This window comes from Trachypithecus francoisi, unplaced genomic scaffold, assembly GCF_009764315.1.
Source record: "Trachypithecus francoisi isolate TF-2019V2 unplaced genomic scaffold, Tfra_2.0 Lachesis_group5, whole genome shotgun sequence".
Taxonomy (NCBI): domain Eukaryota; kingdom Metazoa; phylum Chordata; class Mammalia; order Primates; family Cercopithecidae; genus Trachypithecus; species Trachypithecus francoisi.
In genome coordinates this window covers 61,104,675-61,131,643 of record NW_022681470.1, presented here as the reverse complement: position 1 = coordinate 61,131,643, position 26,969 = coordinate 61,104,675, and the positions used below count along the sequence as shown (strand labels likewise).

General features: G+C 48.5%; 2 protein-coding genes across 22 annotated transcripts in view; both read left to right on the top strand.

Moving 5' to 3' along the window:
* PLEKHA6 (pleckstrin homology domain containing A6) overlaps window positions 1-4,505 on the top strand; it is a 158,607-nt gene extending 154,102 nt beyond the window's left edge. For all 21 annotated transcript variants that reach the window (XM_033197534.1, XM_033197530.1, XM_033197533.1 and 18 more), the window contains one exon: window positions 588-4,505. In XM_033197534.1, coding sequence (XP_033053425.1) covers window positions 588-640 — 53 coding nt within the window. In that variant the 3' untranslated portion in view covers window positions 641-4,505. The remainder of the gene's footprint in view (window positions 1-587) is intronic.
* Window positions 4,506-9,880: 5,375 nt separating this feature from the next.
* GOLT1A (golgi transport 1A) lies at window positions 9,881-26,047 on the top strand. Its single transcript, XM_033198020.1, has 5 exons — window positions 9,881-10,089; window positions 21,270-21,361; window positions 22,395-22,573; window positions 24,948-25,011; window positions 25,710-26,047. The coding sequence occupies exons 1-5, from the start codon at window positions 10,065-10,067 to the stop codon at window positions 25,746-25,748; spliced, it is 399 nt and encodes a 132-aa protein (XP_033053911.1). The 5' UTR covers window positions 9,881-10,064; the 3' UTR covers window positions 25,749-26,047.
* The last annotated feature ends 922 nt before the right edge of the window (window positions 26,048-26,969 follow it).

Below are 26,969 nucleotides of genomic sequence, written 5' to 3'. Positions count from 1 at the left end.
CCCCTACCCCAGTGCCCTGTACCGCTCCTCCCCACTATCCATCCATCCATCCATCCATCCATCCATCCATCCAGCTTCCCCATGCAGTGCTGGGCTGGAACCGGCTGGCAGGGCCGCTTCTTGGATGTTGTGATGCCAATGGCCTTTGCTTCTCCAGAAGCAGGCAGGGAATGGAGCCGAGACCTTACCTGTCTTCTCTCAGGGAAGGCTCTCCCCTGACACCCCACTCCTGTGCCTCCTGTCTGCTGACAAGCTTTCCATCTGTTGAGATACACAGATGCAGAACCTTCAGAAGCCCTCAGAAGCTGTTTCTCAACTCCCAGATCTTACTGTAATTTAAAATAACATTGACAACTACAGCCAAAGGCTGTGAACCCTTCCCTTGCCCCTAGCCCACAGCCGCTCACTCTCAGTCAAGTAGAAAAGAACACTGACTTCCTTTCCTTTGTTCCCCTGTCAGGGTTGAAGGACCAGAGTGGGTTTCTGCCAGGCTTTTGCAGGATGAGGCTTCTTTCTCCTGGGAAGGTTGGCTGGAGTCCTTGCTCCTCTGTGCAACCCTCTTCTCACCCCATTTCTCTTTTCTCCAGTGCAAGCCCTGGCTGAGGCCAATGCTGTGAAGCTCCACAGAGTCACATTCTGAAGCCGTCCTCTGCCCACCTGAGGTCCTGGCTCCCCACCCTGGCCCCCTTCCCCTGCACTCCCATGGGAATGCTGCAGGGAGCCAGGCTGGGGCCACGGGCTGCTGCCGAGAGGAGCGTGGATACCTCAGTGTCCACACACCCACTATGCCTAACCCTGGAGCTCTCACTACTCACACCGTGGTCCTGGGCCAGGGCCTGAGATGGCAGTGGGGAGCACCATCCTCGTTAATGCCCAAGTCACAGGGAGCCTCGGCCTTGCTCTGGCTGGGGTTGTGGTGACTTCAGTGGAACAATCCCTGATGTGGGACATGCTGTGGTGGAGAACACACTTGTGGCTATCTTATGTAAGGACTAGAGGTGAAGAGGAGATGGACACTGCCTCTTGGAGCCAGCCTGACACCGAGGACAGCACTTGTCGTCATCCCTATCCTCATCAGCCCCACCCGGCTGCCTCAGCTGGACCCAGGGCTTTGACAAACCCAGTGCTTTGCTTATGGGTGCTTGCTGGGGTCCAGTGGAGACTGACCACCCTGCTTGAGCCAAAGACAAGGTGATGAGAGATGGGGAGAGGCTATTGGCTCCCAGAGGGAACAGTGCTGGTTGTGGCTAGAGAACAGCAGGTCTGTGCAGTGTCTGAGGGCAGGTTGGGAAGGGTAGCAGAGAGAGAGAGACAGAAAGAGAGAGAAAGAGAGAGAGAGATCCTCAGAGTGGGAGGAGGGGGAAGCAGCAGGACATATTGGCAAGTCAAGCAGGAAGGAAGGAGATGGAAAAGGGGTATCGGATTGGTTTCCCCAGGTGGAGCCTTAGGTTAGTGCCCAGTGCAGTGCCAGACTGTCTCCTCTGCTCCTCCCACCTCATCCCCAGGAGGACCCACCAGTGGAGCACAGGTAGCCTCAGTGGAGATGCTTGGTGTGGGGATCTGAGTGAAGGGGGTTGAGTAGCGACTACCTGGGAGATGGCTGTTGGTAGTTCTGTGCCTGGTGTCTGCCTCCCGGTCCTGGGGTAAGGGGCAGAGAGAAGGACTTGTCTTATGTAGGGTGTGGTCAGCCTTGGGGCCTTACCTACCCAGTTCTGCGATATTTCTTGCCCTGTTCCCCCTGGAATGTGCAGTGATCCAGCTGAGAATATGCTTTGAGGAAGAGGGATGAGGCCTTAATCTGGGAGGCCTCCCAAGATTTCAGGACCATCCCGCGTCCCAGGCATCCCAGACGAGGACTGGCTGAGGCTAGGCGCTCTCACGATCCACCTGCCCAGGGAGGGCAGTGGGGGAGAGACAGAAAAGCAAAGCGCATTCTTCCTCAGCTCCACCCACCTGGAGATGAATGTAGCCAGAGAGGAGGAAGGAGGGAAGCTGAAGACACCGTGGCCCCTAGACCTTCACTCTGCTAGAGTGGCCACCCAGAGGCTTCAGCCTGACCTCCAGCGGTCCCAAGAACACCTACTAACTCCTCTCCACTCCTTCATGGCTGGGACAGTTACTGGTTCATAGGCAAGTAAAGATGAAAATTTACTCAACAAATATTTATCGAGCACCTTTTATGTACCAGGCACTGTTCTAGGTGCTTAGGATATTCTCATGTTTCTGAGGGATTACAGCCTGGGAGGATTCCACCAATCTTCACTTCTAGCAGGTTTTTTAAACGTGACCCTTGGCTATATTTCCCATCTTCACAGTTCAAGCACCCCAAACCTGCCCTTTCTCCCCTGCAGACTGGCAGGTGGGATTGGCTCCCAGGTCATCTTCTCTCCCTCTTTCCCCCGCGCCTTTCTCCCTCCACAGGAAACAGATTTTTCAGGGCCTTCCACTCCTGCCGCTTTGTCTGTCTCTTTTTTTTTTTTTTTTAGTTATATTTTTTAGAAATACATGTAAAATACCAAGAAATAATGTCTGCACCTCTGCCACCTCTCTCTCACCTCTTATTTCATAAAGCTGGCTCTTTATGTTGCTTTACATGCCTTAATATATGTTTTATGGAGATTATACATATTATAGATCTATATATGTAATATATTTGTTTGGACGTCTGATCTTTTCCTACAGTTCCTGCCCAGGCCTGTTTTTCTCTCCCTTATTTTCCATATCATTCCTAGCATATCAAGGCCATACCCCTTGCCTTTTTGATCCAAAGAAGAGGAGAGGAAAGACTTATTTTAAGACAGATCTATTTTATGCTTTTGTTTAAAAAAAGCAAATCTATTTTCAAAATGTGCAATGTCTGAATGGAATTGGCAAATGAGGTGAGGAGATGGGGTAACTGCCTTTAGGTCCCAGCCCTGTGCCCTTCCCTCTGCCACAGTGGCTTCCTTCCATCCTATTCCCCAGTCAGGAAAGGGCTGGTCCCCAGAGCTCACGCAGAGAGCATCTTGCCAGGGGCAGGGCATTCCCTCGGAAGTCCTGGCCTAAGGATTTTATTACACTGTCCACTCCTGATGACCCTCTGCAGTTGTCAGGCGTGAATCCTCTGGAAGGAACTGTTTGCAGTTTTATGCACAAAGGAGACCCATGCAGGCATGCACCCCAAATGGGCTGCTAGACTATCCCTCTTCATCAGCCTGCTGGAAAGAGCAGACAGTGTAATGGCAGCCTATGCCAAACAGCACTAAGGATGTCGGTCTACGAGATGGTGTGAAGCCCAGAGGAGGCGGCTTGGGATCCTCTGGGCCATCCCTGGCCCTTTAGCACAGACACATACAAGTTCCTTGGGCTTGTCACACTCCTTTTCACTCGATCCCTCTCTGGTCTGGGTCACATCTATGACATCCCCCCTCTGCAACCTTTCTCTCTGGGGGCTGTACCAAAGGCATGGTACCTCAGTCTGGCATCCAGACTGCGAAATCAGCCTCTGAGCCGAGGAGGGTCCTACAGACAAGGTGACATCTCAACCTCACCCAAGAAACCCCCAGGACTTTACCCCAGCAGGCTGCCACGGGGGCACCGAACGAAGCCAGCTCAGCCTTCCAAACTGCTCAGCCTTTGTCAACCATCAAATTGGGCAAAGGGTCTCTGGCCTTGCAAGGATTTGGGCAGGATGGAAGTCTTTGTCTAGATCTGAAATCAAGGGCTTGGGAATCTAGAGCCGAGCTCCTGGCCAGCGTTTGAAGCCTGGCCTCCCAGCTGGGGCGTTTACTGACATCCTGCCACCAGCCTAGAACATCCCGCTCTGAATGAACAGAGCGCAGATGGGGGTACAGGGCTAAGTGACCCACCTGGGGACGCTCTGATTATTCATCCAGGGCCTTCTCAACGAGCACATTACCTCCATGATCAATAACCAAGAGGCTGCAATCAAATACTGCTACTGTCACTTTGAAGATTTTCTGAGATCGCAAGTGGCACACTTGCTCTCCGACCTTTGGGAGAGGCATGTTTTTGGGCAGGGCTGGCTATGGCAAGAGGGAACCAGTTCCTTTCTCCTTTAGGCACCCTCTACCTGGCAGCTCTTAAAACTAAGAAAAAATATTATAGACACACACATATATATACACACACACACACATATATCTATTTATGCACATATTGGGGCCAATTTGATTTGCTAGTATTAGACAATAAACCATACAAGGAAATTTATGATCTCAGTGTCTTTATTTAGTGTAAAAGTGACCTTAGAAGAAGGGTGAAGGTTAGATAGATGGAATCTCTGTCGGGGGCAACCAGCTGTAGCATCCCCTTAGCATCTTTCTAGCCAATGAGCCCCCTCCCCAGGAGGAGGGGACAGCCTGACTGAAACAGGTGAGAGTTTGCTTCCTCCTTTCAGCAGCATTCTTTTTAGATTTAGGTACCGAAGAATTCCAGTGAGTTCTGCATTTGTATCTTGCAAGTTTGTATAAACTCAATACAGGAAATAAAATGAATGTTTTGTACGTGTGGTGTGTGTCTCCTACTCTGTGTCTGCCCTCGTGGTGCTTGTGGGCTTGTGGGGTTGGTAGGAAAGGGGAATGGGGGCTGGGGTATAGGCTGGGTGCAAAACATATGCTCCCTTCCTCCCCTGTGCCTCAGCCTGCCCTTTTCGGTCTCTATCCCCAGGAGCTGGGGAAGCAAGGGTATGCTGCCAACACCAGCATCATCATTTCAGTTCAGGTGACCCCAGATCAGGGTGTGTCCCAAGGTTCTGTATAATGGGAGTATCAGATGCTTCAGGCCGTGACACCTTCCCTTGGTTTGACTCAGACAAAGGATAAGACAGCAGGAGAAGAAAATGAATTCCCAGGCTTTCTTGATTACTACACAATGCGCTATATTGCTGCTTTACAAGAAGGTGCATAATTTGATGGGAGGTATGACGCCACCCCAATTCTCATCCTGCCTCCATCCTTTTGGTTTATTTCTCTTGACAGGTGTTTAGTGGTTATCAGGTATTGACACTGTGTGAAGGGCTTTACCGGTGCTTCTCAATTTGGAATCTTACTGTGGGAAACAAGAGTCAAGAAGCCTGGTAAATTTTGTGGGGTGGGTAGTGGAAGAGAAGAGGTGCACCCGGGAGACTGGCAGGCTCAGCTGGGCTTCTGCACGTTGTCCGAGGGAGGGATGGCTCAAGAAAAAGCGAGAAAGAGACATGAGAAAGCAAGCTTCCTAATTCCTAATCTTGCATTGACTTGGCTTTCATGGCTGAAGCGGAATTCCGGACACCTGTTCCCATTTCTAAGGGCTAGTACAGGGATGGTCATTTTTTAAATTTAACTCTATTTTGGATGTTGTCACATCCCCAGGATGATGTCCTTTGTGAACCCAGGAGAGTTGTGACCAGATGTAGGCTCTAGGGGAGGGTCTGCATCAGAGGCTGGGGTAGGGGGGTGTATATTGGAGAACGCGTCACTTTCCAGGGGACTGAGCCTTTATCTGCAGCCTCCATCTGAGCCAGAGCCAATGGCAAGGGCTTGGGGAGGAGATGGAATGTGAGACCACAGAGCACCACAGGGCATCACTGCACCTACCGACAAGGGCTGGCTCCTCCTCTCAAGAGATGATGCCAGCTGGCCCCTGCCCAGATCAAGCCAGGTTGGGATTTGTAAAAAGGGGGCAGTAGCTGATAAATGTAAATGAAAATGCAACTAGCAGAATGCCCTTTAAGGAGCAGTGCTGTGTAACTGTGTGATCATTTATTTATTCTTGAAGAGAGGCACGACAGGGTCAGGCAGGCAGCCAAGCCTCAGACCCTGCTGCTGCCAGGGAACTGGGGCCACACCACGGCCCCCTGCTCATCCTGAGCCTCACCTCGTTACTGAGATCAATGAGAGAAGGTGGCATGTCATCCTCAACTCCTGCCCCTAGCAACATGCTCCTTGCTAGCTGCATGAAGATTTGGACAAGTCATTAAATTCTTGAGTCTCAGTTTCCTCGTCTGGAAAATGGGTATGTTAACCACCATCTTATGGAACTTTCAAGAAAGGCAAATGAGAAAATGGATGAAAATCACTTTGAAAACTCAAATTCACTTCCAAATGTGAGGAAGTGGAAGTGGTGATGTTGCAAAGGCTCCCTGGCCACCTGCAGGGGCCTGATGTGGGAAGAAGGAGAAGGTTTTCCAGGACCCCTTCTTTACTAGCTCTATAGCCTTTGCTGGAAGACATCACCAGGGCCTGTGCCGTCTCTGAGGTGTCCCTCCCCTGCCAGTTCTACGCCTCCAGCCCAGGGAGTAACTGCACTACGCCACCCCTTTCTCATCATGGCAGGGTCATGAGACTGCCATGGGTCGAGGACCAGCACCAGCCTTCCAGGGCCTGCATACCCCTTCCCGGGAACGTCCCTATGAAGGTCCCTCTCCAGAAGGGTGAACTGTGGACAGCCCCTCTGGGCTCAGCTCCAGTACCCAGAGAATCAGGCCAGGAGGGCCCAGTATCATGAATGCTTAATTCTCCTGAGCTCACAGGTGGGTTCCATGGCTAGAGGTGGGGGCAGGGAGGGGCATCCCCAGCTGCTATTTTATATGCCTGTAGGAGTGGTTTAGCACAATTTGAGATAACAGTAGAAGTCTTTCATATAAAGCATATTAACAGTATACTAATAATGTTAATAACAATAGTAATTATTATAACTATATAGTAATAGCAATAACAATGGTTCATTAAGTGCTTACTGTGTGCCAGGTACCTGGTTCTACGCACTTCACATGCATTTACTCACGAGTCCTCATCCTCTATGTCAGTCATAGGTACTCTAATTATCCAAGAAGCCGAGGCACAGAAAGGATAAATAAAATGCCCAAGGCTTCACGAAGCTAGAATGAAGCTCTTAACCTACCAGTGATTTCAATGGGGATGATTCTGGCCCCTTGGGGCATTCAGTTGTCTCAATCCTAAGGGTGCAAAACTCTTCTTGGCATTTAGTGACTGCAATGCACAGGACAGATTTCCAAAACCAAGAATTGTCCCATATCCTGCACAACTTTCAAATGTACAACTGAACTAAACCCACTATCAGTAAAAGTTGGTCATGCTCCAATTGACAGTAATACCGAAAGGTTTTGTAAGCTTTTAAAAATAAGTTTCGGCCGGGCGCGGTGGCTCAAGCCTGTAATCCCAGCACTCTGGGAGGCCGAGGCGGGCGGATCACGAGGTCAGGAGATCGAGACCATCCTGGCTAACACGGTGAAACCCCGTCTCTACTAAAAAAATACAAAAAACTAGCCGGGCGAGGTGGCAGGCGCCTGTAGTCCCAGCTACTCCGGAGGCTGAGGCAGGAGAATGGCGTGAACCCGGGAGGCGGAGCTTGCAGTGAGCTGAGATCTGGCCACTGCACTCCAGCCTGGGCGGCAGAGCGAGACTCCGTCTCAAAAAAAAAAGTTTCATGAAAACTCAGAAAGTTAGGAGATGGTTATTACGGAGCAGAAGCTTAAAAGGAATAAAAGACATTGTCTCAAAATTATTGAATAATCTACTCCATGCCTTGTCTGCCCAAAGGATTATGAGATTTCTACTACTATGTATTTGATTGAAAACAGTTCTGGCCGGGCGTGGTGGCTCACGCCTTTAATCCCAGCACTTTGGGAGGCTGAGGCAGGCGATCACGAGGTCAGGAGATCGAGACCATCCTGGCTAACATGGTGAAACCCTATCTCTACTAAAAATACAAAAAATTAGCCGGGTGTGATGGCAGGCACCTGTAGTCCTAGCTACTCGGGAGGCTGAGGCAGGAGAATGGCGTGAACCCGGGAGGCGGAGCTTGCAGTGAGCCGATATTGCACCACTGCACTCCAGCCTGGGCAACAGAGCGAGACTCTGTCTCAAAAACAAAAAAAAAAAAGAAAGAAAGAAAGAAAAGAAAACAGTTCCAATCAGTAGGTGATACTGGATAAGCAAAGAAATTGACTGAAAATATTTAACAGAAGAGATGTGAGAGAACCAAACATGAAATCAAAGACACTTGAGATGCAGGAGATCTCGCTGTGTCTCCTTAGTAAAAGTTTTTAGAGTTTATTTCATATTATTGCCATCCTTTATATGTTTAAAGTTTTTTGCAGCCCAAGGATGAACACTTACGTTGTCACAATTACATGTGGAAATGTCATGTCCTGTCTTTACAACACTGTCCCAGGTGTCCACATGCAATTGCTCTAAACCATTTTTATCTTCTTTTGTCTTCCCAATCTATCCTCTATCCCCCATTGCCCACTGGAAATATATGATCTCTAAGGCCTTTTAAGATCCCAGAGACTGAATTTTATCTCAACACTGATATGTTTCAAGACAGAGGTCGATGTGTTGTGGTACCCCATGGCGACCCCATTCCATGGGAGCTATTTTGACAATACACACATACGTAAGACCCAGTTCCTTTGCATGTGCATCATACTCCTATATTATCTCCACCTTGTGCTCTCTAATTTGCCTTGCTGTGTCATCCCTATCTCAATTAAGATGCTTTCCCTCTCTTATCATATGCAAGTACATCTGGTCTGTCATTACTCACCTAGCAGTTTTTATTTCTAGTGTTCACTTCCTGCTACTCTTTCATTTTCTTGCATGTGTGTGATTTTTGTTTTTGCATAGAATGGCTCGTCTTCTATTTCTCTTAAATTCCAACATATATTATGTGTAGGTGCAAGCAATCTGCCTATTTCATTTATGCCTTCTGGCAAGTCTTGCCTGAGTGTTTATATATTGAAAGACATCATGTTTTATTATAATTTATCCTTTTTTAAAATTTTAATTGTGTCAGCTTTCCTTGGTTTTGTTGTTGTTGTTTGGTTTGGTTTTTGAGACAGGATCTCATTCTGTTACCCAGGCTGGAGTGCATGGCTTGATCACAGCTCGTTGCAGCCTCGACCTCCTGGGCTCAAGCAATCCTCCTACCTCAGCCTCCCCAGTAGCTGGGACTACAGGCAGGCACTACCACATCTGGCTCATTTTTTAATTTTTATTTTTGTAGAGACAAGGTCTCACTATTTTGCCTAGGCTGGTCTCAAACTCCTGGGCTCAAGCAATCTTTCTGCCTCCGCCTCCCAAAATGCTGACATGATGCATTTGGTATGCCAGGCCTATTTGCATTTTTAAATGATGTATGTAGATTAGTCATATCATCTATGAAACTCATTTCTTCATTTCTGGATAGAGGAGACATTGCAAAGTGGATGTTGGCTCTCCTAGCATTGAGAACCATTGCTCTGCGATGGGGAAAAAAGGATGTTAGGAACTAACTGCTCCTCCTTTTGCAGACCCAAAGGAGGAAAGGACGAATCCATGTCTACACAGCTGGTAGGTGGACTCGAACCAGGCCCCCTGAATTGTCTAGTCCTGCCCCAACCCCAAATTCGGGGCTTTGTCTTCCATAGCTCGACCTCACAGTAAGTCCAAAGCTGGACAACGCTTGGGGAAAGGAGGTCCAAGCTCTTCATGTCTAACTTCCCCCATGGCTCTTTTGCCATTGATTTAACCAGATCTGGCTCTGCCATTAGGTCAGCAACAGGCTTTGTACTCAGTCGCTCATTGCCTCCCAGGGCCTAGCATGTGTAATAGCAGAGAGCAAAAACTTGACTTTCAAGATTAATTTAGTACATTTCCAAAGGGATGTGCGGATGCCAACTCTTCACACACCACCAAACCAAGCAAGAAACCTGAGCACCTCCTAGATCCCAATGCTTCCATATACAATCTAAGTTCCGCGGGGCAGAGGAGAGCCGGCAGAACACCGGGTGGTGTGAGGAAAGGGTCAGGAGGGCGGTGCTTCCCCCCCCCCCCGGCAATCGCGGCAGGTGGAGGGGCATTGCTCTACCGGAAGACGGGAGGAGGGAGTCGGCGACTAGAAGCACCCGCATGGTGTGCGCGGGTGGGGCGGGGGTTGGAGGGGGAGTTAATGATTTGCCATAGGCTCATTTCGCAACTTAACCAAGAGTCAGCTTCCCGTGACCATGTATCAGCTGAGTCCTCTGGGCCACGCTCCACTTGCCCGCTTCCAACCGGAAGGCCCCCCAGGCTGAGTGCGGCATGATCTCCATCACCGAATGGCAGAGTGAGTGGAGGGAACGGGGCTGCAATGGGCTATCCAGGCCAGGCTCCGTGCCGGCTCCCTCTCTCTCCCAGCCTGGATCGCTGTCACTAGGAAACCTACAAGCGTGACCTCTGGAGCCAGGGGCTGGGAGCTGCTGTGCTGGCACCCCAGGGCAGCAGGCAGGGCGGGGTGTGGCTCCCTGCTCTCCAGAGGGTGGGAGTTGCTCAGGGCACACAGGTAGCCAGAGTTTGGTGCCCAGGGGACCTAGTAGGTTCCCCAGTCACACTGACCCCTTTCCCATCCCGGGTTCTTAGAACTGGGTTGCCGCAAAGGTGGACTCAGCAGGCCTCTGCCCATTCAGACATCATTCCCCACACCATCAAGGTCTCCTGTGGCCCTGGGGGCTTCTGATAAAACACTAAACTCCACTCCCCTGCCCAAACCACCGTACCCTCACTCCTAAACATCCTTCCCCTTCTTTTGGGGGAAGAGGTAGGGAGGAGGTCTTGGAACAGGTCTGCGGCCGTGGGAAGAACCGTGGCTCTGTGGGCTTCGTTTGGGTGAGTTACTTAAAGCCTCTAAGCCTTGGTTTTTCATCTGAGAACTGGTGACAACATTCTTTGGTTCACTCAACAGATTTGTCTCTGCTGTGTGCCCAGCACTGTGTTGGACACAAAGTGTCCAACATTAAATGAAACCAACTGCCTGCTTACGTTCTAGAGAGGGGAGACAGGTAATTAACAGAAAGAAGTATGTAGTATATCAGAAGATGATAAGTCCTCCAGATGAAAATAAAATAAGAGGAGGCTATGGAGTTCAAGGTAGGAGGGGTCGCTATTTTATATAGAGTGATCAGGGAAGGCTTCACTGAGAAGGTGCCCTTTGTACAGAGATCTGTAGGAAGTAAGAAAGCAAAGCCATGCAGCTCTCTGGAGGGGAAATGTTCAGGAAGCAGGGACAGGCAGTGCAAAGGCCCTGAGGCATTAGCATACTTGGTGTGTTTGAAGAACAACAAGGAGGCGGGTGTACCTGGAGCAAAGTGAGGTGTAGGGAGAATCCTAACAGTTTAGGTCAGGGAGGTCACTGAAGGGTCAGGACACTGGAGACTGATAGACCATGGTAATGACCTTGGCTTTATTTACATAAGAAACTATCGGAGGGTTTTGTGCTGTGGTGTGATGCATTCTATTTCTACGTTTAAAAGATCACTCTGGGTGCTGGGTTGAGAATAGGCTGTGAAAGTATGAAGGTAGCAGCAGGGAAGCCATTTTTTTTTTTTTTTTTTTTTTTTTGAGACAGAGTCTTACTCTGTCGCTCAGAGCTGGAGTACAGTAGCAGGATCTCTGCTCACTGCAACCTCCACCTCCTGGGTTCAAGCGATTCTCCTGCCTCAGACTCCCAAGTAGCTGGGGTTACAGGCGCCCACCACCACACCCAGCTAAGTTTTGTATTTTTAGTTGAGATGGAGTTTCACCACTTTGACCAGGCTGATCTTGAACTCCTGACCTCTCAAGTGATCCACCCGCCTCGGCCTCCCAAAGTGCTGGGATTACAGGCGTGAGCCACCATGCCCAGCCAGGGAAGCCAGTCCTGAGTGTGTGAAGGTGGAGGAGACCAAGGTGTTAGCAGGGGATTAGTGGGGTGTGGTCCGTGCTGGATCTGCCTTGAGGAAAGTGTTGAGGATTTGCGGATGGATTGGATGTAGGGTGTGAGAGAAAGAGAAGTCAAGAATGCCTTGTATATTTTTTAGCCTATGCAATGGGAAGGGTTGAGTGGGGGGAAAGCAGGAATTGGGCTTTAGATGTGTTGAGTTGGTTTGTGCTGTTAGACATCCAGGTGAGATGTCAGGTAGGCGGTTGGGTATCTGAGTCTGGAGTTCCAGGTAGAGGCCTGGGCTGGAGACAGAAATGTGGGAATAATCTGCATATTCATGGTCTTTAGGACCACGAGCAACCGAGAGATCACCAAGGGCAGGCACAGTTTCTCACCTCCCCACTACTGACATTTTGGGGCAGGATAATTCTTTGTTGTGGGAGCCTGTCCTGCACATTATAGGATATTAGCAGCATCCCTGGCCTCTACCCACTACATGCCAGTAGCACCCCCACTCCAAGCTGTGACAATAAAAAATGTCTTCAAACATTGTGAAGTGTCCCCTGGGAAACAAATTCCCATCCTGCCCTCCACTCTCCCCCACAATCCCCTCACCCCAGTTGAGAACCATGGACCTGGTGAATAAAAATATAGAGAGAGGTGGGTTGGGTCCTCAGCCCAGTGGCACGCTGACACTTTGTTAAACCAATTAGCCTGCAAGTAAATGTACTCTTGCCAAATACGATAAGCAAGTCCTGTGAGAGAGAGAAATGAGGGAACCAGATTTAGGTCAGGGAACAGAGTGGACCGGCTTTCCCTGAGCAACTGACATTTCAGTTGAGAGCTGAACGATGAGGATGCATTGTCAAGTAACAAGTGAGAGGCAGGGTGTTGCAAACCAGGAAACTGCATGTACCAAGGCCCTGAGCCACAAGAGCTCACATTGAAGCCATGGAGAACAGTGTGGTTGGAGCATGGCAGGCAAGAGTGACAATGGCAGGAGACAAGGTGGACAGGCAGGCCTGGGCCCCACCAGGCAGGGCCTGTGAGCTGTGGTGTGGATGAGAGAGCTCTGCTGCAGTCTCATCTCAGTGGGCAGCCATGAAGGGGTCTAGGCAGTATGCTAACATGATCAGGTTGTATGTTTTGCAAGACCCTTGAGCGCTGTGTGGAGAAGAACTGGGAGGGCACAGGAATAAAGCAGGAGGCCAAATGGGGGCTGCTGCAGGAGTTCAGGAAAGAGATGATCGTGGCTGGGAATTAGGTGGTAAGAATGGAAAGAAATGGACAGCTTTCAACATGTATCTTGGGAGAAGAAAAGAAAACGTAGCTGCGAATTTCATGGGGGAAGGGTGGGCTTTTGCCTTAAGTGGTGGAGTGGGCGGTGGTGACATGTTTACTCATTTGAGGACAACCAAGGGAGGCATAAGTTAAAGGAAGGAAGATAAATAACCCAGTCTGGGATTCAAGATTAGCCCAGTTCAAGATGGCTGAGAGAAAACCAGGCAGATATGCCAAGTAAGCAGCTAGATAGGAGTTTCAAAGCCCAAAGAGAGGCATGGACTAGAAAGAGAGACATCAATGTCATCAGCATACAAGGGATGTTTAAAGACATGAGAGGCTGGGTGTGGTGGCTCATGCCTGTAATCTCAGCACTTTGGGAGGCTAAAGTGGGAGGATCGCCTGAGGCCAGGAGTTCAAGACCAGCCTGGGCACACTGCAAAACCCCTGTCTCAACAACAAAAAAATTTAAACCAATTTGAGGCCGGGTGCAGTGGCTCAAGCCTGTAATCCCAGCACTTTGGGAGGCCGAGACGGGCGGATCACGAGGTCAGGAGATCGAGACCATCCTGGCCAACACGGTGAAACCCTGTCTCTACTAAAAAAATACAAAAAACTAGCCGGGCGAGGTGGCGGATACCTGTAGTCCCAGCTACTCGGGAGGCTGAGGTGGGAGAATGGCGTAAACCCGGGAGGTGGAGCTTGCAGTGAGCTGAGATCCGGCCACTGCACTCCAGCCTGGGCGACAGAGCGAGACTCCGTCTCAAAAAAAAAAAAAAAAAAAAAAATTTAAACCAATTTAAAAAAATTAGCTGGGCATGGTGGCCATGTGCCTGTAGTCCCAGCTACTCAGGAGGCTGAGGTACAAGGATTCCTTGAGCCCAGGAGTTCAAGGCTGTAGTGAGCTATGATCGTGCCATTGCACTCCAGCCTGGGCAACAGAGTGAGACCCCAGTTTTAAGACAAAATTAAAAACAAAATTAAACACACGAGGATACATGTGGAAATAGAATGAGAAGAGAAGTGAGCTTGGGCACAAGCCCTGTGCAATTCAAATCCCAAGAAGAAGAGAGAGAAGTAGGAGCTGGCAGAGGAGAGAGAGAAAGGGCAGTTAGAGCAGTAGGAAGAAAATCAAGAACGTGATGTGCACAAACCAAGAGAAAGGCTGTTTCAACACAGGAGTGGTAAGCTCTAACAGATGACGGCTCACACCTGCCCATTGGATCTGGTAACATGGAGGTCATTAATGGCCAAGGCAAGAGCATTACCTGTGGAAGTGGACTGGACTGGGTTGGTTAAAGGCACTTTTTAATTTTGTTTTGTTTTGTTTTTGTTTTTTGAGTTGGAGTTTTGCTCTTGTTGCCCAGGCTAGAGTGCAATGGCATGATCTTGGCTCACTGCAACCTCTGCCTCCTGAATATAATCAAGCGATTCTCCTGCCTCAGCCTCCCAAGTAGCTGAGATTGCAGGTGCCCGCCAACTCACTGGCTAATGTTTTGTATTTTTGTAGAGACGGGGTTTCACCATGTTGGCCAGGCTGGTCTCGAACTCCTGACCTCAGGTGATTCACCCACCTCGGCATCCCAAAGTGTTGGGATTATAGGTGTAAACCACCGTGCCCACCCAAAAGTCACTTTTTGGAGCTCGAGACTAGGTTCAAATCCTGCTTGTGCCAGATGCTGTGTATCCCCGGGCAAGTGACTTAACCTCTGTGTTTCCGTTTTGCTTGTGAAATGGTGCTAATAGCAGTACCTATGTCACAAGTAGTTATGAAAATTGAATGTGTTAATATACTTAAAGCATATATGTGCCTAGACTGTGCCTGGCACAGTATGTTCATTATACTATCAATCACTATTGTTAATTTTGAAAAGCGAATGAGGCTCTTTCTCTCCTTATTTCCCTCCTTCCTCTTCCTGAACAATTCAGTCTTAGAGCCATTAGGTTTGACACAGAGAAGGGGGTGCTCAGAGTAGGGTGTTAGAACCCCAGCAGGGTGAGAAGGGTGTTCACACTAGGGGTGGCCTGGTGCAAAGTGCCATAGGCAAAGTAGAGTGACGGGCATCCCCTGCAGAGTCAGGGATGGGGTGGTGAGGGCCTGGCAGACACTGTCCTAAGAGTAAAGAAACATTATCAGTGATGGGGCAAATTGACATCGTGCACCACCTACCAGGATGCAGTGAGAAAAACACAGCATCACATCTTGTGTTATTTCTGCCTAAGATGCATAACCTGAATCTAGTTGTGAGGAAACATCCGACAAACCCAAATGGAGGGATGGCTACAGAATAAGTGGCCTGAATCTTCAAAAGGGTCAAGTTCATGCCAAGGAAAGACCAAGGAGCTGTTCCAGACAGAAGAGTTTAAAGAGACATGATCATTAAATGCCACACAGAATGATGAACTGGAATCTTTTGCTATAAATGATACTACTGGGTGACTGATGAAACTTGAATGGAGTCCGAGGGTTAGAGGATAGTCACATATCAATATTAATTTCCCAATTTTGAGGGCTGTATGTTGGCTGTCTAGGAGAACTTTTTGTTTGTTTATTTCAATAGGTGTTGGGGGAACAGGTGGTTGGTTACATGAAGAAGTTCTTTAGGTGATTTCTGAGATTCTGGTGCACCCATCACCCAAGCAGTGTACACTGTACCCAGTGTGTCGTCTTTTATCCCTCAGCCTCCTCCCACCCTTTCCCATGAGTCCCCAAAGTCTATTGTATCATTCTTACGCCTTTGCATCCTCATAGCTTAGCTCCCACTTATGAGTGAAAACATATGATTTTTGCTTTTCCATTCCTGAGTCATAATAATGATTTCCAATTCCATCCAGATTGCTGCGAATGCCATTATTTCATTCCTTTTTGTGGCTGAGTAGTAGTTCATTATAGATAGATAGATAGATAGATAGATAGATAGATAGATAGACACACACACATATATGTATGTATATATATGTGTATATATATGGTTTCATATTTTTGCAATTCTGAACTGTGCTGCTATAAACAGGCATGTGCAAGTATCTTTTTCGTATAATGATTTATTTTCCTCTGGGTAGATACCTAGTAGTGGGATTGCTGGATGAAATGGTAGTTCTACTTTTAGTTCTTTAAGGAATCTCCACACTGTTTTCCATGGTGGTTATTCTAGTTTACATTCCCACCAGCAGTGTAGAAGTGTTCCCTGTTCACCACATCCATGCCAACATTTATTATTTTTTTAATTTTGATTATGGCAATTCTTGCAGGAGTAAGGTGGTATCACATTGTGGTTTTGATTTGCATTTCCTTGATCATTAGTGATGTTGGGCATTTTTTCATATGTTTGTTGGCTGTTTGTGTATTTTCTTTTGTGAATTGTCTATTCATGTCCTTAGTGTCCAGGAGAGGTTTTAAAAATCACACCAAAGCATTCAGGGGTGATGAGGTATGAGGTGGCAATTACTTTCAAATGGTTCAAGAAAAATATTCTTTGTACTGTACTTGCAACTTTCCTGCACATTTGTGATTGCTTTAAAAAAAGGAAAAGGAAAAGGGGGGAAAAAGCCGATGATGTTCTGAGACTCGCTGCGCAGCCTGAGGCCAGAAGGACTCATCCACCTGCTCCATGAGATATTATTTCCTTGGAGGTGTAGCTGCTTTCTGGAGCAAGAAAGACATTGAATCTGGCTTTTCTTAAAGCTAGCTACAAAATGGGGAGTCGGGGAAGCCTGGCTTGTCTGTATCAGGTGGTTGTAGGCTCTTCTTGGCAGCAGCTTGGGAGTTGCAGAGTGAGGGGCTAAACAAGGGCACCAGTGCAGCCATCAGTGTCCCTTGCCAGGGAGACCTGAAGCTGGTCTCTGAGGTCTGGGGAGTCTCCACTTCTCCCAGGTGGCGCCTGGAGAGCCAGGCCTCCCTGAAGTTACCTTGGCCTCCCAGCTTTTTTCGGCTGGGTGTAGGCGTGACAGCCCTGACCGCCTCCAGCAGAGGGCGCGCTGCTCAATCTGTCTGTATCTTGGGGACCGTGCCCGGCAGGCACACCCGTCACTCCTGGGGGCATCTGTATGACATCCCCACCCTTCCGCTCTTTCTGCCATGGTTGCTGCCTGAAAAGAACTTTAGGAGCAACCTCTGACTGGGTAACTTGACTAAAATCGCTAAGCTACTCCAGAAGCAAGAGGCAAAGGTAGGTCTGAAGCTTGTGTGTGAGAAACACAGTTTCTGACCCTTTTCTGTGGAGTTTTGTGTCCCACTGAGCGCTGAGAGCACTAAGTGTGGCCCATAAAGAAGGCTGCCCCTATCACAGGAAAGTCCTGGAATCGCACCTGCCCTTAAAGAAGAGTGTAGAACAGGTGGAGGAGTGATGACTATGCCAGCCAGCGAATCGCTGCTGCAGAAGAAGAAGGAATAAATAGAATGGACATCACGTGTGAATGTGAGAAACTTATGCTGTTTCTGCAAAATGAGTATGAGGCTGTTCTTAAGTGTGTGCAGGATGAACATATAGATAGTTTAACAAAACAAAATGAAAAACCCCATAAAATGTGCACATCGTATTTCCACACAAATACACCTACTGAGTGGGAGGAAAGGGTGTAGAATCAGAGCTGAAATCAATGACAGATATTTTTATGGCAGGCGTAAGGCAACAACAGATATTTTATAACAAGCATAAAAACTTAAAACACTTTTATCATTTGGATTAAAGAAAGATGACTGTGGTCTTCCTCCACAATATTCTGACCTACACGAAATTATCATGGTAATTCAGGTAGATGTAACTCTACATTCTCAATGTGTTGTCTCTGAGGAAGGAAATGTTGACAAAACACAACCTTCATCATGACCCATGGGGTGATATTCTGCTGAGCTGTCCCAGCTTCTAAGAGATTTAATTCAGGCCAGCCGGAGGAGGTAGAAGTAGGAAACAAGCCCAAATCGATCACGAAGGCTTGTCAGGAACACAAGGAATCAGTTTTCAGTAGAAAATAGATTCTGGGCAGCCGGGTGATATGTTGAGAGAAATTATGTTACACTGGGTCCCAACAAAATCCAGCTTCTGCCAAAAGTGAGATCCAGTAAGACTGGCATGATACCAGACTATGAATTGAGCAAGGTTTCAGTCTATAATTGGAATGCTAGATCTCATCATTGGTTTTTTGTTTTTGTTTTTGTTTTTGTTTTTGAGATGGAGTTTTGCTCTTGTTGCCCAGTCTGGAGTGCAGTGGTGTAATCTCGGCTCACTGCAATCTCCACCTCCTGGGGTCAAGCAGTTCTTCTGCCTCAGCCTCCCAAGTAGCTGGGACTAGAGATGCATGCCACCATGCCCAGTTAATTTTTGTATTTTTAGTTGAGACGGGGTTTCACCATGTTGGCCAGGCTGGCCTTGAGCTCCTGACCTCAAGTGATCCATCCACCTCAGTCTCCCAAAGTGCTGGGATTACAGGTGTGAGCCACTGAGCACCTGGTTTCATCGCTGTATTTTTGATGATTCTTTTAAAGAAGCTCTTTGGCCTTCTTTCTATATTGGAATTGATCCTAATCCTCTTAAAATCTGCCTAGCAACAGATGATGGATTAACTACCCAGAAGATGATCGTGTTGTTTCATTTTCTTTCAGGTGTAAATATAACTCAGCCAGTAAATTTAGTCTCCATAATTTTGTTTTTGTTTTTATAGTTCTGCCTCTAAACACCAGAATAATTTCCCCCCACTTTTAACAATTATTTGCAAAAGCATATTAATAATACCAATTTCATAGAGGTTATGAGAACCAATTCTAACAAGTCCCGTAAAATTTTTGACGAGGGTATTAAGACTGTGAAATGGGGAAAGAACAGTCTTTCCAACAGATAGTGCTGGGAAAACTGGATATCCACATGCAAAAGATGCAGGTGGACCCTTACCTTATACTAGCTGCATAAAGTAACTCAAAACAGATCAAAGGCCTAAAAATAAGAGCTAAAACTACAAAACTCTTAGAAGAAAACATAGGGGAAAACATTACAACACTGGATTTGATAATGATTTCTAAGATATGACTTGAAAAGCACAGGCAACAAAAGAAAAAGAAGACATCAATCAGACTACCTCAAAATTAAAAATTTCAGTGCGTCAAAGGACACAGTCAACAGAGTGAAAAAGTGACCTACAGAGTAGGAGAAAATATTTGCAAATCATATACCTGATAGTTAATATCCAAAATATATAAAGAACTCCTACAACTCAACAACAAAAGGAACAACCTGTTTAAAAATTAACTAGACAGTTCTCCAAAGAAGATATACACACAGCTAACAAGCACATGAAAAGATCATTAATCATTAATCATTAGGGAAATGTAAGTCAAAACCACAATGTGATACTACCTTATACCCATTAGCATGCCTGCTATCAAAACAAAATAAAACAAAACAGAAAAAGTATTGGCAAGATGTGGAGAAATTAGAACTCTTGTGTACTGTTGCTGGGAATGTTAAATGGTGCAGTCACAATGGAAAACAAAATGGCAATTCCTCAAAAAATTAAAAATAGAATTACCATGTGATCCAGTATAATTCCGTAATTCCACTTTGTGGGGTATATACCCGAAAGGATTGGAAGCAGGATCTTGAAGAGATATTTTCTTACACTCATATTTATGGTCACACTATTTACAATAGGTAAGAGATAGATGGAAGCCACCCAGATGTCTATCAGCAGATGAATGGATCAACAAAATGCAGGATACAGATAGCAATGGACTATTTATTGTCTTAAAAAGGAAGAAAATTCAGACCCATGCTACAACATGAAGGAACCTTAAGAACGTTATGATAAGTGAAATAAGACAGTCACAGAAAGACAAATATTGTATGATTCCACTTATAGGAGGTTCCCAGAGTAGTCAAAAATTCATAGAGAGAGAAAGTAAAATGGTGGTTATTGGAGGCTGGTGGGAGGGGAATGGGGAGCTACTGTTTAATGGGTGTAGAGTTTCAACTTTGCAAGATGAAGAATTCAGGAGATGCGCTTAATACCACTGAACTGTATATTTTAAAATGGTTAGATGGTAAGTTTCGTTTTATGTGCATTTTGCCACAATTTAAAACTTACAAAGGTAACAATTTAAAAACGAAGCAACAGAATGAGTTTCCATTTATTGACTGTCATAGTGGCAAAGATAAGTAAAATTAACAATTCTGAGTGATGGAGAGGGTTAAGGAAAAAAGGAACTGTATATCCGGTTATTGTATAACTCGTCTTCAGGGGAGCGATCTGAAATATATTTATCAAAATGTCAAAAATGTAGCCCTTGACCAAACGAGGGGGCCTTCATGTCCTGAACTTCTGGGCTATGCTTGCTGGCTCTGAGCGAACTCAGCTTCAAAACACGCCCTGAGACGCTTACAAACCTTGGGAATGGAGGCTCACTGTCAAACCTTGGGAATGGAGGCTCACTGTCAAACCTTGGGAATGGGGGCTCACTGTCAAACCTTGGGAATGGGGGCTCACTGTCAAACCTTGGGAATGGGGGCTCACTGTCAAACCTTGGGAATGGGGGCTCATTGTCAGTGTGGGTCCAACCTCGGCAGAACTGCCCGAAGCCACTGGGTTGAAATGAGAGTTGGCCAATGAGTGTGTAGCGGGGCCCACAAGGTGCCTGCTGCAGGAGGGAGGGAGGGAGCACAATGGGAGCAGGTGCAGGCTTGGGTCTTGGGTGTAGGCCCCAGCTGGGAAGAGGAATGCATTCCTAACTTATGACTTCTATTTTCCCAATCCAGTGGGAAATGTCACCACCTGAGAGTGGAGACAGGGCAATTCTGAGGAGAAAGGAGACCGTGTGGAGAGTTGCTCAGGCGGGCCAGCCTCTTGAGAAAGGACCAGGAGACCTGGGTGGTTTTGAGGCTCTTTGGGGCTGGCAGTCCTGAGTTTTCAGTGGCTCCCTTCTGCGCAGTGTGGACTGGGCTCCAGTGGTTCTCAGTTGCACAAGGCAGGAGCAGAGGAGGCAGATGCTATGTTCAGCCCTGATACTGATGTGGATAATGTGGCTTTTGAGGACAAGAAGAGGCTGAGAGTATAAAGTGGTGACGGCAGCACCAGCCTCCACACAGGGCTGCGGTGAGGACAGAATGCCACTGTGTACAGAAGTGACAGCACAGTTCCCAGGTGCTAGACAAAGCTTCATGCCACCCTACCTTCCCCTTCCCATCCCACCATCCCCTGAGAGCTTGAAAGGTGAGATTCCTGGATGGAAGTGGAGTCACCCCCACAGAGGGCACCTGTCCTGTGGCAATGGGGGAACTTTCAGGGTCCCCACCTGCTCCCCAAAGCCCTTTGCTCCACCACCTCCTTGCCCATTGCAGAGATTGGTGTGGGGATCACCGGTTTCGGCATCTTCTTCATCCTCTTTGGAACACTCCTGTACTTTGATTCCGTGCTCCTGGCCTTTGGAAACGTGAGTCCCCCAGCCCTGTGTCCCCACTCCCCTGCCCCAACCTTTCTGAAGTCTCTATTGCCAGGATAGTCCTTAAATAAATCCCAAGTTTATTCAGATCATGCCTATCCAGGGGTCAGACATCATCAAGCCTGGGCAGAGGAGGGCACAGGAAATGGACGCAGAGCCTGCGGCACCAATAATCTGAGGACCTGGATTCTCACACCGAGCTCTGCGGGAGACCCTGGGGGTTCTGAGGGGACTCAGACACTGTCCCTGCCATCTGAATCCCACTCTAGGGCTAGAGATATAACATGACATACATGGCTGGGAGGAAGGCAGGGGCCACGGTAAACACATTTAATATGAAACAAGGGGCTTAGTGGAAAGAGGGCACACTGAATTGGAGAAGGGTGGAGAGGAATTTGGAAAGGAAATGGGTGTGGAGGTGAATAAAGCACTTCCAGGGGGGTTGGAACAGCAGGAGAGAAGGTGTGGGGAAGGAGCGGGGAAGCATGGGATATGCTGGAAGAAAACCAGAGAGTTCAATTTGACGACAGCCTGGGCACTCTTAAGGGATCATTAGGAGCCAAGCTGAAGACAGTGATAGGGTATCCATGGGAGGGCCTGGAGGGTTATTCTGTAGGTGGTGGAGCCTCTGAAGGTTCTGTGTGACTTTCAGTATGGCTGCCTAACCTACTTAGGCCTCAATCTTCACTTCTCTGGAATAAAAATCCCACCTGCTTCCATCTTCCCTAGATGGTATGGTGAGAAACCAAGTCCCATATGAAAAAGTGCTTGGGCTCCAGGGAATTGGGTGGGCAACTAGAAACCATCAAAAGTTTCTCATCCATCCCCCTGCCTCTGTGCAGTCCTGTTCCCAGCCAGCTTATCAAGGCTCTGGGATTCTGCCACATTGCTGGACGGCCCTCGCTCAGATGGTCTTAAAGAGTTAGCACGTCCTGCCCCTGCCCGCCACCTGGCTCCAGGCCTGTGCCCCCAACTCCTCAGGGGGCTGGTGGGTTTGCTTCATGCTCTCCTCCCTCCCCTACAGCTGCTGTTCCTGACGGGCCTCTCCTTCATCATCGGCTTGAGGAAGACCTTTCGGTTCTTCTTCCAACGGCACAAACTCAAGGGAACCAGCTTCTTCCTGGGGGGTGTGGTTGTCGTGCTCCTACGCTGGCCCCTCCTGGGTATGTTCCTGGAAACCTACGGATTCTTCAGCCTGTTCAAGTGAGTACAAATCCCTATAACCCTGGACAGACCCACCAAAGCATCTGAGTGGCTGAGATCACCCCAGCAGGGAGTGCAGAAGCTGGGACTTTATCCTGCAAGAGATGAGAACCATGAACACTTCGGAAAGGCCCCCTAAAGTAGGCTGAAGGGTACTTTGGAGGGATTAGCCCATCCATCAACAAATACTGATAGAGTGCTGACTGTGTTTCCAGCACTGTGCCTGTGAGCAGGGAGCAGACACGAGGCCTGCCCTCAAATCCAGCCGGAGAGGAAGGGCAGTGAGCTAACATCTTCCAGGCACGCTCATGATCATCATCTTATTTTATCACAACAACCTACTCTAGGATTATCCTCTACTTCACAGATAAGGAAACCAACGCTCAGAGAAGTTGCCCCCGCCCCGAGGTCTGAAACTAGTATGTGAAAAAGGCCGCCCTTGACCCAGGGGGCTCTGGCTCCTGACCCCTGTGTCATCCCCTGGCCTGACCTGTGTCAGCCCTGGGCTTGGGAAAAGGCAGGGTGGAACTCAGTCATGATGTGTGGCCACTGTCAGGCCTGTAGGCACTCAGAGGGGAGCCCCGGGTAGTGTCGTAGAGGAAGCAGGACCTGAGAGAAGCCTTGAGGGATGGGGTAGAGTCTAAGAGGAGACTGGAGGGTACTGAAGGAAGAGGAAGGAAGGGGTCTCAGAGAAAGTGGGGCTGGGAAGGAAGACTTCATATGTCTACAGGGTAGTGTGGAGGGAATAGGGGTGGGCTGGGGACAGTGGAGACTGGAAGAATGATGGTTTCTACAATCATGGAAAGGAGTGGGGCTCGGGAATCCCTGGGTTCTCATAGGAGCCCCCGTTTGCTGAATGTAGCCCTGAAACCCCCCGATTAGCCTGAACGGCCTAGGCCTCAGAGACTTCAGGAAGTGTGGCTTTAAATTTTCTCACGCATACCTGCCATCTATTTATTCCATATTCAAATATGTCATTTTATGGCTGGGTGCAGTGGCTCATGCCTGTAATCCCACCACTTTGGGAGACCGAGGCAGGCGGATCACTTGAGGTCAGGAATTCGAGACCAGCCTGGTCAACATGGTGAAACCCTGTTTCTACTAAAAATACCAAAAAAATTAGCTGGGCTTGGTGGCAAGTGCCTGTAATCCCAGCTACTCGGGAGGCTGAGACACAAGAATCGCTTAAATGCAGGGAGCAGAGGTTGCAGTGAGAGAAGATCGCACCATTGCCTCCAGCCTGGGTGGCAGAGCGAGATTCTGTCTCAAAAATATATATATATATATATATATGTATATATATATATATGTATATATATGTATGTATGTATATATATATGTATGTCATTTTCAAAGTCACTTATTCAAATTGTCAAATATATAATAAGCACCTACTGCATGCCAAATACAGGGCCAGATGTGAGGATGTGGCACTGAATGAGGAGAAAGTTCCTACGGAATTTACAGTTTAGTAGGAAGACCCATAAATAAATTCTGACAACAGTTAGCATTTATGGAGGGCTTAGAAAGTGGAGTGGGACAGCAGCAGATTCGATAGTTGAAACTGAAAGTCAGCCTTGACAAAGACACTGTGCAGTAACACAGAAGGGGCAAACAAATTATAGCTATCAGGGACCTCAGAGTGCAGTGAAACCTTGGGAAATTGAGGCCCACGGTAAGGAAGTGGCTCAGCCAGAATCCGTATTTCAAATCTCCCTTCCCATCCGCCACACACCGGGATCTCTTCTCATGCCAGCCTCGGCACCTCCAGGTCCTGTGAGGGGTCAGGCATATGTCCACAGTCAGGCCTTGGCAGGGTGTCTTTGATGAGAGCAGGGTTGCCAAAGGCAGGGGTGGCTGTATGCCTGGGGGAGCCAGGGCACCAGGGAGTATAATGGTGAGCACGGCTTCCAACAGCCGCCCATGCCGAGGGCCCAGGACACCCGGGTCAGGTGGATCTCAGGAAGGTAAGAAAACTTTCGGCCAGAAGAGTAATAATCATGACAGTAACAATAATAAAAATAAGCACTTCCTGACCTTTTCTTTGTACATGGCCTTATGATGTAGACACTGTTATTGTTAGCCACATTTTACGGTTGGAAATTGAGATTCAGAGAAGTTAAGGAATTTGCCCAAGTATATATGGTGCCAGTAAGTGGTAGAGCCAAGATGTGAACCCACGGAGTGTGACCCTAGGGCCTTCATTCTTAATCATGTCACTCGACTGCCTCTCGGAACACAGGAGTGCAGAACCAAGCCTGCCCCTGGTGCACGGAAGCCAGAGCTTGAACCTTTTGGTGGACGTCAGCCTCCTGCCCTCTATCCTTCGTTCCTGGGCCATCACTGACTCCTCTCTTCTCCCCTCTGCTCCTAGGGGCTTTTTCCCTGTTGCCTTCGGCTTCCTGGGCGATGTCTGCAGCATCCCCTTCCTGGGTGCGGTAAGCAGATGATGCCTGCAGCCCTGCAGGCATGCCCTGGGGAGTGAGGGGGAGCACACAGAAGGGAGCTGGTAAAACTGCTGTCCCAGGGGCAGTGGCCCCTCCCCTGTCTCCCCTCAGACTCCCTAGCCTAGGTTTGGTGCTTTAGGCTCCTCTTCCCCCTACACCTTCTCCATTTGACAAGAGCCCAAGAGGGGAGGGGATCCAGATGCAGTTGTAGCTGAGTGTGGCTGTAGAGGAAGGTAGCTATGAATAGCTTCCTGTTTACAGCCAAAGAAATGAAGATGCAGAGACTCTAGGTGACTCAGTGGGGACATGCCTGAGATTTCTGGGAATCTGGCTAAGTGCGGGCCCCAGGCATGGAGAGAATGTATGACAGCCGATGACAGCAGGAAAAGCTGTCCTGTAGGTGACAGATTTTGTCCTCTCTTGGGGATAGACACAGCCAGTGGTAACCAGCCCCTGCCCCTCCTCATCCCTTTCTCTGAAGCACCTGGCAGAATGTGAGCTCTCTGAGGAGCCCAGGGAGACCCTACAGCCAGCACCCCACCACAACCGCCAGCTGGACCCAGCCCCTGCAGCCCCTCTCGTATCTGTGCCTGGCATAGCTCCTGGCTCTCAAGGCCAGCTCTGTAATAACTAGATATTGCATCTGCTCTCTACCCTTTGTCTGGAGTAATGATTCTTGGCTCCCACAGCTGTTCCGGAGACTTCAAGGCACTAGCTCGATGGTCTGAACAACAGAGATGAGCTCCTTGAACTTGGATCATTGGTTGAGGGGGCTGGAGAGAGAATGGGAACCACCCCCTCAGTCCCCCGCACTGACTCACTCCCAGTCATATCTGGACCTCCCCAAGTCCAGATGGAAGGATGCAGCTGAGCAACTGACATCAAATCCCCAAGTCAACTCAAGAGGCTGCCAGGAAGCAGAGACGCAGAGCCCCAAGGAGACTGGGCTGGGGCTGGCATCACACCCTCACTATATATTTACAGGAGGAAAAGTGAAGATTAAATTCCCAAGCTGTGCGTGTGTCTAGGGCTCAAAGTTGGTGTCTTTGGCCGGGCACGGTGGCTCACACCTATAATCCCAGACCTTTGGGAGGCTGAGGTGGGCAGATCACCTGAGGTCAGGACTTCGAGACCAGCCTGGCCAACATGGTGAAACCCCATCTCTACTAAAAATACAAAAATTAGCCGAGTGTGGTGGCAGGTGCCTGTAGTTCCAGCTACTCAAAAGGCTGAGGCAGGAGGATTGCTTGAACTGGAGAGGTAGAGATTGAAGTGAGCTGAGATCGCGCCACTGCGTTCCAGCCTGGGCAACAGAGCCCGACTCCATCTCAAAAAAAAGTTAGCATCTTCAGCCCATTAAGTCCACCTCCTGCTTCAGGGCAGGCCAACGTACACATCATCCCCATAGCGAAGTTTTGGTCTATGATGGTCAGTGCTGTCCTCATAGGCTATCATTTCTGTCCTGGTGTTTAACAGCCCTAATGGGTGTGATAATAATACGTCTGCAAGCCCTGTTAACAGTAAGCACCAGACAAGTGAGGGGTGCTAACCTGCAGACTGCCAGCATGCTTCTCCAGCATTAGGGAACAACCAGGTCGAGCTTGTGCTGGGAGAGCATACTGTCTGAGGGTAGAGACATAGCCCCTGCCTTCAGAGACTCCCAGCCTGAGAGAAGAAACAGTCCCTGCCCTGGAGAGCCCCTTGTCCAAGGGTATAGAGAGTTCTTGCAGGCTCAAGAAAGAGACAAAAGTCACTTGCGATGCATGCAGTTAGCAAATATCTATTGAGGGCCCTCTCTGTATGTGCCCAGCAATGGAGTGGGTGCTGAGGGTACAGGGGGAAGGGGGCCTGTCCCTGTCCTCAGAGTCCTGTACCTGAGCAGTCACAAAATGATATGGTGGTGGGTGCCATGAGACAAGGAAGTGGGGCCCCCAAGCAGGCTGGCTGGA

Excerpts from the sequence above, each read along its gene's own strand:
- GOLT1A (XM_033198020.1), top strand. The coding sequence starts at position 10,065 with ATGATCTCCATCACCGAATGGCAGA. Across the intron at positions 10,090-21,269 it reads CTCCATCACCGAATGGCAGA|AGATTGGTGTGGGGATCACC; the intron begins GTGAGTGGAGGG and ends TGCCCATTGCAG. Across the intron at positions 21,362-22,394 it reads TGCTCCTGGCCTTTGGAAAC|CTGCTGTTCCTGACGGGCCT; the intron begins GTGAGTCCCCCA and ends CCTCCCCTACAG.